Source organism: Mandrillus leucophaeus, unplaced genomic scaffold (genome assembly GCF_000951045.1).
Source record: "Mandrillus leucophaeus isolate KB7577 unplaced genomic scaffold, Mleu.le_1.0 Scaffold202, whole genome shotgun sequence".
Lineage (NCBI taxonomy): Eukaryota > Metazoa > Chordata > Mammalia > Primates > Cercopithecidae > Mandrillus > Mandrillus leucophaeus.
In genome coordinates, this window is record NW_012102055.1 from 4932875 (window position 1) to 4945370 (window position 12496).

A 12496-nucleotide genomic window follows, 5' to 3' on the forward strand; every position below is an offset into this window, starting at 1 on the left:
CAAAACCAATGAATTAATGCTGTAATCCCCTGTCCTGTTTCTTTGATTTACGCATGTGGAAAATTATGCTGTAATCTGCCTGTCTACTTAGACAGTAATTAATGAAGTTACTGTTTTGTACTTTTCATACTATCTGAAATAAAGCATAGCTACTTCTGGACACACCTTTAAAATCTACGGTGGGCTTCATTAATCATCCATGGTGGATTTGAGATGTTTAGATTTAGAAACTATTGGCATGCTCTTTTTCTGGGGGAAAACCTGTCTTTTTCAAGTCCTCCTGGGGCTGGGAGGAGACTTGGCCAAGGAAAGGATTATGTGCTTTCAAACAATGTTGTGAAATAACTGAAGTTTCCTTAGTGGAGTATTGCTTCTTTGTTGATAACAATGGTTGATTAAATTGGCTCAACCTTGTTGCTTTTTAAAATAGATGAAAAATCACTAATCATCAGGGAAATGCAAATTAAACCATAATGAGATACTGGCTTACTCCTGCAAGAATGGCCACAATTTAAAAGTCAAAAAACAACAGATTCTGGCATGGATGTGGTGAAAAGGAACACTTTTACACTGCTGGTGGGAATGTAAATTAGTACAATCACTATGGAAAACAGTGTGGAGATTCCTTAAAGAGCTAAAAGTAGAGCTACCGCTTGATACAGGAATCCCACTACTGGGAATCTACTCAAAGGAAAATAAGTCATTATATGAAAAAGATACATGCACACACATGTTTATAGCAGCACAATTTACAATTGCAAGGATATGAAACCAACCTAAGTGCCTATCAACCAATGAGTGAATAAATAAAATATGATATTTATACCCCATGGAATACTACTCAGCCATAAAAATGAACAAAATAGTGTCTTTTATAGCACCTTGGATGAAGCTGAAGGCCATTATTCTAAGTGAAGTAACTCAGGAATGGAAAACCAAATACTATATGTTCTCACTTGTAAGTGGGAGCTAAGCTATGAGGACACAAAGGCATACAGAGTGACATAGTGGACTGTGGGGACTGGGAAGGGGGAGGTTGGGAAGGGGTGAGGAATAAAATCCAACCTATTGGGTATAGTGTACACTGCTCAGGTGATGGGTGCACTAAAATCTCAGAATTCACTATTAAGGAACTCATCCATGTAACTAAAAACCACCCGTATTCCCAAAACTATTGAAATTAGAAAATAAAATAGATGAAAAAAACATTCTTTAAGATTTAAGATTGGTGGTTTGTAATTACAAAGTTTTAACTCTTAAGGCAATCATTTTTGTGAAGCATTTGATAGTCTCATGTCATGCTTTTTAGAAATCCACTTAAACTTGACTTCTGAGCAATTTCATATGAATAAACATTCTGATGTTTGTTGTGAATATCCTAAAGCATTCCAAAAGAAGGGGTAGAGCAATGACAGATTTTCCCCAACAACCTTCATGAGTAAGATTGGTAAGTGACCCAGTAAGTAGACCTTGGTTGACGATCCAGCTGGAGCCATACTATCCCAGGATGGACGTTTAGATCAGATGTGCTTTGAAAAGCACATGACAAATTTGAGCTTAAAACCCTTCATAATTTTTTAAAGCATGACATTTTCCAAGGACTAGAAGCTGAATGACTCCAAACCCCATTTTGAAGTTCTACAGTGGAATACTGTATGGAGTTTAGAAATGATAGATTTGATTTTCTTAAAGAAGACCACTAGAGGTCACAAGAGATCTTGGAAAGAAAAAAGGTGCTTGGTTTTGGATACCTGAAGTCAAAGAACAATCTAGTTGGTGCTGATCTTAGGTTCTCCTACCCCACACTGAGACAGTGTTCATGGTAAAGAGTTGGCGTAACTAGAACACACTGCATTCTCTGGCACTACTACTAAATTAGATTTTCTATGACTTTTTTTCTTTCTTCACTGGTTCCTTAAAATACACACACACAGAGGTTTGAAGAAATATATTGATGGCGTTTGAAGTGTCAACAGAATTCCTTTTACCACTGTACCTTTTAAAGTCCAGCTAGTGAAATGCAAATCCTCTCTGAATATGGAGACTATCATCAGACAGGAATGAGGAGGCTGTGCCAGGATTCTGGATGCAGAGGTGCATCCAGAAGAGGTGGCCTGCTGCTGCTGCTGTCACTCCAGTCCTTAGGTGTGAGCTTTCCGTCTGTGCATTCGCAGGGGCTTCTGTGCTTGCAGGAAGTGACGCACACCTCTCAGACTCGAGGGAAGCGGGCCTGCAGGTTTTCCTCTGGAGCCGTAATCATGTAGTGCAGCAGCCAGACCGTGGAGGCAATGAAGCAATTTCAGGATCTGCGTGTCACCCAGAGACCCATCAGGCTGCAGGGGAGAGCTCTGCATGGCCTGGACGTCGCGGTGCTCCTAGCAAGCCCAGCTAACCGACTGGTGGAAGTGCTGAGGGAGTTTGTCCTCACTTCTCCCCAGCTCCCAGGAAGCCAGTGAGAGCTACCGGCTCATTACTAGCTGTGGACTTAGAAGACACCCATTTCTCAAGTAGGATGTCCTGGAGAGGTGATCGATTTTCTTAAGCTGTGGGTTCAACTCCATTTCACATGGCACAGTTTTCAGAGTCTGATGGAAATCTGGGTGTCTGAGAGATTGATAAGTCTTTACGAGGTGGACCGTTTGTTTCCTCCAGAGAAGTTAAAATAAAATATTGTATAATTGATGACATTAACAAGCACATTGCTGCCCCCTCCAAGCCACATTCTGAATGGAAGATATAAAGTAACTTTGCTTTTCACTCAGAGAACTGTACTATTTCCATTGCACTCTGTGTTGATCTATAAACTCCGCATCGTCATCACCACTGGAACACTGTGCAGCATGTCAACGCCAGGGCACGTGGCACTGCCGCGCCAAATTCACAGTGGCTCTTCTTGCATCCTGACTTTGACAGGCAGCGCTCGTTGCCTCAGAACACTCACGTTGCAACATTTGACTACATGAGTTGTTTTCCATAGCTGGGGTGTTTTGTTTCTGTGGGGCTGGACTTTGTCATATGCCATTTGAGACTATGTGAGGCTGATGTCATACTTTATCATTAGCACTCGGGCTGATGCAAGATCATAAATTATCAATTACCCCAAGGAATGCATTTAGCAGAACAAGTTTCTCTTTATCCATTTTGGGGAAGGGCTTAAGAGAGCCTCTTCAGAACTCCAAGATTTGGATGTTTTTCTGTTTTTCCCAGAAGAATTCGTGTTGAGGTATGATTGTGGATAACTTTGTTAATGGGTTGCTCGGTTTCATGAGCAGGCCTAGGGCTCTGGGTCTCCCGGAACCTTTATTCCTGATGTTTATAGCTGTAGAGTAATATTTTTGTGTCCATCATATAAATAAAAGCCTATGGTACACAGCTGATTGTGTGTGATTGCTGTCTTCATTCACTTAAAATGATTAGGTTATTGAATTATTTTTCCATTATTTAAAATGTCTGTTAATAAATATTGATGCAACCTTTTATTTTTGGCAAAATGTCTGAAAATGGATTTGTTGACTACTGTCTCCTAGAATTTTTTACAGATTATTTTTAGCCAATATCATCAAGGACTCTTCTTACAGAGAAAAGCCACCTCCTCTTATTAGCAACACCCTTTTGGCAGGTTAAGTGGAGAAGTGAGTTGTTCCTGGAAGGCAGCAGAATGTTCTAGGCTTTTTCTGCCAAGGTTCTGAGGGCTCATGTGGAGAACAAACACTTGCTAAGGACTTACTGTGCCCCAGAGAGCAGGCTTTAATGCGTCATTTGGATCTCGCAGCTATTCTTGTCCCTACCTGTTTTTTGTACATGAGAAAACCAAGGTTTAGCATTGAAGTGACTTTGCCAGTTTCTTAGTCAGTAGAGTCAGAAGGCTAAGCAGAGGGGCTATGATGCCACCAGCATAGGATCATAGGTTCAGACTGCCTAGATGCTGCCCTTTGGGCATAAAAATTCTGCCCTTCACTGCTGTCACTGTAAATGGGACCCTTGACAAGGTCTCAGCACAAGGTATGGGCCCGGTTCATGTTGGCTATTGCTGTTGGGCTACATGCTACAGAACTGCTACAGAATTCCTTCTGTTTCCCTAAAGAACATTTTCCCTAGTTGGGAAGATGCTACACCTTGGCTATAAGAATTAGCACCAGAACTGGACAATATATATCCAGTGATGATCCCATCATTGGGTTCCTGGGAAAGGAGGTTGGGAGAGAAGAGTCACTGGAGGGTGTAGGGTGGAGATGAGCTTTGGGGATGCTGGAATTGGGGATGGGCAAGGGGGTCAGAGCACTGGCTGGGAATAGAGGTGGGAAGGAGGGAAGATGGTGAAGTCTCCTTCTAGAGACAATAAGTGAATCAACTCGTATCATTATTGGTGACTAGGGTGGAAAGATGGAGGCAAAGAATTTTGTGCCCATCCCAGAAACAGTGGGGAGCTTGCAAAAGTGGAGTTTTTCAAAACTAATTTCAACTTTTATTTTAGATTTAGTGGGTACATGTATAGGTTTGTTACCTGGGTATGTTGCATGATGCTGAGGTTTGGGGTACAATTGATCCCATCACCCAGGTACTGAGCATAGTACTCAACAGTTTTTCAACCCATTCTCTCCCCTCCCTTGAAGTCCCCAGTGTCTATTGTTACCATCTTTATGTCCATGAGTGCCCATTGGTTAGCTCCTACTTATGAGTGAGAACATGCAGTATTTGTTTTTTTTGCTCCTGCGTTAATTCGCTTAGGGTAATGACCTTCAGCTGCAACTATGTTGCTGCAAAAGACATGATTTCATTATTTCTTATGGCTGCATGGAAAAGTTTTAAAGTAAGATGAAGAAAGCAGGGTTTTAAGAAGATTAGTGATGGTGGGTGGAATGACAGAGTTTCTCCTTACAGTAGTCAATGGGAAGTGAGTGCAGTGATTCAAGCTTCTGTAGTAAGAAACTCTCTCATTCCACCCACTGACTGTAGAAGTTCTGCAGTTCTTTTTGGTTTCTCCTACCTAAGTAATAATGATAATAACTATAACATTGCACATGATCTTTTTAAACATTTACTATTTTTATGACAGATGCACACACAGTAACATAGAGAGGTAAAGTACACAAGGTCACAGGTGGGCAGAAGTAGGATCCAGATACAGGCAGCCTGGCTCCCCTGCTCAGGCTGTGACCACTATGCTGTATCATTTTATTTCTAATATTTTCAAGAGCGCCATAAGACTTAATGCATTTATGGTGGTCCCTCAGTCCCCTGGGCCACAGGTGACCACTGATAATGCTCAGTGATCACGTGCAGAAATAGACGGACAAGTGGTCAACGCCTTCCTTTGGTAAATTATTGCAGGGCTGAAATAGCTTGAAAAATGACTGCAGCATCAGTAGTACAGTCATACCCATTCAAAAAACGGTTGACATTTGTTTCTGGCTCCCTGATTTAGCCTCATCACTAGAAATTCCTGCTGATGCCCTTTCTTGATGGAATAAGACTGTTTGGTGGTGATGACATCAGGGCCAGGTTGACAGTTTAAGAAAACAAAGGATCTGGTTGCCTGGATAATGACCCTTTGCTGTCTCTCCTTCCAGAGAGTTTTGACAAGAGGTGTATTAGTCGATTCTCCCACTGCTGTAAGGACATACCTGAGACTGGGCTATTTATAAAGAACAGAGGTTTAATTGACTCACAGTTCCGCAGCGCTGGGGAGGCCTCAGGAAACTTACAATCATGGTGGAAGGGGAAGCAAACGTGTCTTTCTTCACAAGGCAGCAGGAAAGAAGAATGAGAGCCAAGTGAAAGGGGAGACCCCTTCTAAAACCATCATATCTTGTGAGAACCTTCTCACTATCACGAGAATAGCATGGGGGAAACTGCCCCCGTGATTCAATTACCTCCCACCAGGTCCCTCCTATGACATGTGGGGATTATGGGAACTACAATTCAGGATGAGATTTGGGTGGGGACACAGCCAAACCGTATCAAGAGGTTAACGAGAAGATTCAACCTGAGGAGTCATGGTGATGGTCCCTTCCATCCTGAATTCTCATCTTCTGTGTGTGTGTTTTCCTCCTTGTTGGCTGGCTCCCTCCTTACCTCTGAAGTTTTAAAGACCAGAGACCTGGTTTTTCAACTGTGTAGTTGTTCCATCAAGATACTTACTGTTTTTAATGAAAAACCAGCATCATTTCAACCATTATACTTGTGTCCGCAGAGGCAAAGATTTCATCCTGGGAGCAGGGTGAAAATTTTCATCCAGAGTGCATGGGGTCATCCAGTTTAAAGAATTTAGGCTTAGGGAGTACACCTGTGGCAGGATCAGGGGATTCGTTCCTACAGGGGCAGGAGGAGTGGTGGCAGGGCTGGCTGGATGATAACCTCTGACCCCTAGCCGAGGACTCCCCCCTCTCAACTCTTTTGCTTCCTGCTGCAAATTTTCAAAAGAAGAGTCAAAATAAAGGAGTATTTCTGAAGTGCATTGTCAGCTTAGCGGAGTGTGAAGGCAGCGCTTAAGTCACTAGACCAGAGCTCATATCACGGCTCTGCTGCCAACTATTTCTGTCATCTCAGGCAAAGCATTTCCTCATCCCCATGGGCCTTGCTCTCCTCCCTCTGCAAAGTGAAAATGGCAGTGCCACCCTCCTGGGATCGCTATGAGAAACACAGTAGCAGAAATCATCCGGATAAAGCCCTGAGCTTTATATATATATACTGATCACTGAGTGGATGGAGCTCCTATTAATGTCAAAGAGAACATACTAGAAGATAAAATGGGATGATGAAGATGGTAGCATGGTAAAGCTCGGGGGGGAAGGAAATAGACCTTAGTAGCCAAAGCAGATATACTAGAAGAAAATAACACAAAGCTGAAACATTTTTACAGGAAGAGTATCAGAAAAAAAAAGTATAAGAACATCCCAGACAGGTAAAAAATAGCACTAAATTTACCCAAGAATGTGCTAAAAAGAAGAAAGGAGTGTTAAATCCTGCGGCAAGATGGAACACAGGAGCCAGCCTCCCCAAGTTGCAATAAATCTGGTTCTTGTCCCCACCTGCCGCCGCCTCCCATCCCCAACTAGTTGTCAAGGTCTCTGTAAAGGGTCCTGAGCATGGAAGTGGAGTGGATGTCCCCAGGAGGGCGAGCAGTGCTCCATCACCTCACCAGCCTTCCCCTCCATGGGAAGTGCAGAGACATCTCAGGAATAAAGGATTCCATGGGCCAGTGTTTAAAAAATGCATAAACAAGGTTAAATATTCTTTACTGTAGTGCTTCTCAGAGTCTTTAATATATAACTATGAAACAGGAAGAGACTTATACGGGTTATTGTTTTAGGCACTGGAATTATTTGGGCTGGGAGGATGCCCGGGACAATATCATAGTGGTGTTTCTTAGAACATCTTTGGGAAGTGCTGCCCCTAGTCTCTTGTCCCTTGGCCCATGACAAGTGCTTCCCTGCACCCCACACCCACACATGCCAACTGTGTTCCCTCTGCCTGCAATGTTCCACTTCTAGGTTTCAACATAGCTTCCTCCCTTTCTCTTCATTCTGCTCTCAGCTCAGATGACCCTCCTCACAGAGGTCCTCCCTGACCACTTGACCCTCTCACTCTCTATCCCAAAGCATGTATCATTATTTGAAATGTTTAGAATTGTCTAAATTGTTTACATCTTTATTGTCTGTTTCTCCTATTAGAAGGTAAGTTCAGGCTGGGCGCGGTGGCTCACGCCTGTAATCCCAGCACTTTGGGAGGCTGAGGCGGGCAGATCACGAGGTCAGGAGATAGAGACCATCCTGGCCAACATGGTGAAACCCTATCTCTACTAAAAATACAAAAATTAGCTGGGTGTGGTGGTGCGCGCCTGTAGTCCCAGCTACTCAGGAGGCTGAGGCAGGAGAATCGCTTGAACCCGGGAGGCGGAGGTTGCAATGAGCCAAGATTGCGCCACTGCACTCCAGCCTGGCAACAGAGTTAGACTCCCTCTCAAAAAAAAAAAAAAAAAAAAGAAGAAGAAGAAGAAAGGAAGTTGATATCATGAGTGTTGCTGTAGCCCCAGCACTTAGAACAGGGTCTGGCACCTAGTTGGTGCCCCGTTGAAGGACAAAAATGAGTGAACGAACACTGAACTTCAGCCTTTCTATTAAACAGGGTGGAAGACCATGACGATCTCATGCCAATATTTATGCGCTATGACACAATTCTGAAGGAAACTTACGGTGAATACTTCCTGGCCGAACTAATAGAGGCCCAAGATGAAGAGAATCATGCTGTTGTGTGTGAGGTTAGTGACTGATCCATGTGGGGACACACTTAGTGAGAGGAAGGAGGGATGTGAGTGGTGTTGCTCTTGTGTTGCTGGGCACCCCTGGAGCTGCCATTGTCTCCCTGGCCACCCCGGCCCTCCCACTGCCCTTCCAGGTGGTGCACCAGGCCAACTTCCTCCCCTGGGTTACTGACTTTAGGCTGTCTTTTGCGAGGTCCTTCCAGATGCCCAGGGTGCTGTAGATTCTTGCCTTGTTCCTAGAGTGAGAGGGAATGGAAAAGACCCCCCAGGGGTGCATGGGGGGATTTCTGAGAATCCCCAAATCTCACACTTCAGAAGTCACAAACCAGCGTTCTGCTGGCAGATGGATTTTGTTTGAGTTGGAGAGGTATTTTTTTTTTAATGTTTTGTTTTGACATAGGTTCACACTTAAAGAAAGTTTATAACTACCCAGATTCCCCAAATGTTAACATCCAACCCCATTTGTTTTATTCTCTTGTTCATCCTTTCTAATTCCCCACCCACCTCTTTCTCTCTCGCTGGCTTTTTCTCTCTCTCTCATGTATATTCTGAACCATTTGAGAGTAAGTTGCATACATGATGCCCCTTTACCTCTAAGTATTTCAATGTATATTTCCTAAAAACAAGGACACTCTTTTAGATAACTGCAATACAATGATCAAAGCCAAGTAATTATGATTCCTGTAATTCTTTTATTTTTTTTATTTTTTGAGATGGAGCCTTGCTCTGTCACCCAGACTGGAGTGCACTGTCTTGATCTCGGCTTCCTGCAACCTCCGCCTCTCGGGTTCAAGCGATTGTCCTGCTTTAGCCTCCTGAGCAGCTGGGATTACAGGTGTGTGCCACCACGCCCAGCTAACTTTTATATTTTTAGTAGAGATGGGGTTTCACCATGTTGGCCAGGCTGACCTGAGGTGAACTCCTGACCTCAGGTGATCCGCCTGCCTTGGCCTCCCAAAGTGCTGGGATTACAGGAGTGAGCCACCACACCCAACTAGTTCCTGCAATTCTTTTATCTAATCTACAGACTTTATTCAGATTTTTCTGACAGTCCCAGTAATGTCCTTTATGGCAGAGGTAATTCCAGGCCATTCATTGAATTCAGGTGCTGTTTCTTCAGCCTTTTTAAATCTAGAACAATTCTCCAATGAGTCTTTATCTTCCGTGAGAATTACAGTTTTGAAGAGTACAGGTCAGACATTTTGTAGAATGTCTCATTTTGAATTTGTGCAATGTTTTCTCATGATTTGATTCAAGTTATATATGATTAAATATTTTTGAATTAGCAGCTAATGTAAAAATTATGAAAGTCTATATAACAATTGGAATTTCCAGCTTTTTTTTTTTTATTTTTATTATACTTTGAGTTCTAGGGTACATGTGCATAATGTGCAGGTTTGTTACATATGTATACTTGTGCCATGTTGGTGTGCTGCAGCCATCAACTCGTCAGCACCCATCGACTCGTCATTTACATCAGGTGTAACTCCCAATGCAATTCCTCCCCCCTCCCCCCTCCCCATGATAGGCCCCGGTGTGTGATGTTCCCCTTCCCGAGTCCAAGTGATCTCATTGTTCAGTTCCCACCTATGAGTGAGAACATGCGGTGTTTGGTTTTCTGTTCTTGTGATAGTTTGCTGAGAATGATGGTTTCCAGCTGCATCCATGTCCCTACAAAGGACACAAACTCATCCTTTTTTATGGCTGCATAGTATTCCATGGTGTATATGTGCCACATTTTCTTAATCCAGTCTGTCACTGATGGACATTTGGGTTGATTCCCAGTTTTTCTAAACAAATCAGAAGGCCCAGCCTATTGGGCCCAAAAGACAGCCCACACCCCTCTAATTCATAATTCTTCATCTACTCATTACTCAGTATTTGTTAAAACTATAAGAGCTGTTTAAAGAATATTACTTTTCTTGAAACTTGGAATGAAAAGTTCTCTTATTTGGATGACATGAACAGTTTGAGGCTTTGTTCTACATCAGTGGTTCTCAAACTTGGCACATATGCAAATCACTTGGGAGGCTTTTAACTATCCATACCATGCCAATGACTTGGATCCAGAATATATACAAAGAACTCTCACAACAGTAGAAAAATAATCCACATAAAATGTGGGCAAATGATTTGAATAGACACTTTTCAAAAAAATGAATAAATAAAAGATACAATTGGCCAGTAAGCACGTGAAAAGACATTCAACATCATTAGTCATTAAGGAAAGGCTAATCAAAATCACAGTAAGATACCACTTTACCTCCACTAGGAGGGTTATAATCAAAAAGCAGGACAATAGCAGATGTTGGCAAGGATGTGGAGAAACTGGAACCCTCATTCATTGCTGGTAGGAATATAAAACGCCATGGCCATTTTGGAAAAAAGTCTGACATTTTCTCCAAAAGTTAAACATAAGAGTTACCATTTGACCCAGAAATTCCATACACAGAATTGAAAACACGTGTCCACACAAAGACTTGTATGCAAATGTTCATAGCAGCATTATTCATAATAGCCAAAAAGTAGAGATAGGCCAAATGTCTGTCTACTGATGACTAGGTAAACAAGTTGTGGCATATCCATACGAGGGAATAGTACTAGGAAACAGAAGAATGAAGCACGGATACATGCTATAGCATGTCGGAACCTTGAAAACGATGCTAAGGAAAAGAAGTCGGTCATAAAGACCACGTATTGTATGATGGCATTTAGATGAAAGCCTAGAATAGACACTTCTGTAGAGACAGAGGGTAGATTAGTGTCTGGAGGGAAAGGGGAAGGAGAAGTGACTAATATTGGGCATAGGCATTGGTTGGTCGGGGGATGAAAATGTTCTGGGATTAGATAGTGGTGATGGGTGTACAATTTTGTGAATATATTAAAAACCACTGAATTGTGTGTGTTTTTTTTGTTTTTTTGTTTTTGAGATAGAGTCTTGCTGTGTTGCCCAGGTTGGAGTGCAGTGGTGTGATCTTGGCTGACTGCAACCTCCACCTCCTGGGTTCAAGCGATTCTCCTGCCTCAGCCTCCCAAGTAGCTGGGATTACAGATGCCTGCCACCACACTGGCTAATTTTTGTATTTTTAGTAGAGATGGGGTTTTGCCATGTTGACCAGGCTGGTCTCAAACTCTTAGCCTCAAGTCATCTGCCCACCTTGGCCTCCAAAAGTGTTGGAATTACAGGTGTGAGCCAGTGCACTAGGCCTGAATTGTGTATTTCTTAAAGGGCTGTTTTTATGGTAGTTGAATTATATCAATTATATCCATTTTTAAAAATCCTGTTGCAGGGGTACCCTCAGGCCAATTAAATGAATCTTTTGGGGGTGAGACATAATCCATATATTTATTTTTAATTTTAGACACAGGGTCTCACTATGTTGCCTAGGCTTGTCTTAAACTGCAGTCCTCCTGCCTCGGCCTCCCAAAGTGCTGGGGTTGCAGGCATGAGCCACCATGCCTGGCCTCAATCTGGACTTTTAAAAATCTCCCCAGATGATTCCAATGTGCAGTCCAGGTGGTGAAACACTCATCTACATGAGGGTAAAACACACCTGGTGAGAATGACATGACTTTATAAACATGTGGGTATTAGTTTCTGAAGCTGACAATTGGCCCTGGAAATTAAATTCTGAAGTACTACATTGAAAGAATTTTTATTTATTTTTATTTTAGTTTTTAAATGTTTATTTTATTTTCTCATATTTAGGTTTTGGCATGGTTTCTCAACAACCTGCTTTCACGTATTCTCGTTGAGCCATTAGCCCCAGGCTACCAGGCTAGCCACAGAAGGGAGGGCTGGAAGCATTTGGGCCTAGCAGCACCATTTGGAAAGCTTATCTTTACACAACTAGACAGAAACTCCTGAGAAGTGAAATGATTCATACAGACCCCAGTAAGGATTTTCATGACCAGACTTTACTCATCAGGTTTAATCAGGGTCTTTGCTTTTGGAAGGCTTTTAATTATTTGGTTTCGAGGTACTAGTTTTAGTCTGAATCACTTGAGTCAGTGCTTTGTAGAGAAGCCGCAGTGACCTCTTCCTCCACGTTCTTTCTCTCTCTTGCCATATGTTTCACACTTTCAGTGTGTGTAAACATCAGAGCAAAGCCGTAGGCTGAAAACTGAGGTTCCAACCCTGCAAGGATTCTTTGGTGTCTTGAAAGAGGTAGAGGGCATCCAGCCCCATCTCCTTCCAGAGGCTATGCTGCCTCAAGCATCAGAGGCTTTGTG

The 12496-nt window shown here is 42.7% G+C and overlaps 1 protein-coding gene across 1 annotated transcript in view; it reads left to right on the top strand.

The window, feature by feature from the left end:
• The window catches only part of CFAP61 (cilia and flagella associated protein 61), a 317571-nt gene that overhangs the window by 28281 nt on the left and 276794 nt on the right, over nucleotides 1-12496 (top strand). The window contains exon 7 of the mRNA XM_011979531.1: nucleotides 8128-8260. Coding sequence (XP_011834921.1) covers nucleotides 8128-8260 — 133 coding nt within the window. The remainder of the gene's footprint in view (nucleotides 1-8127; nucleotides 8261-12496) is intronic.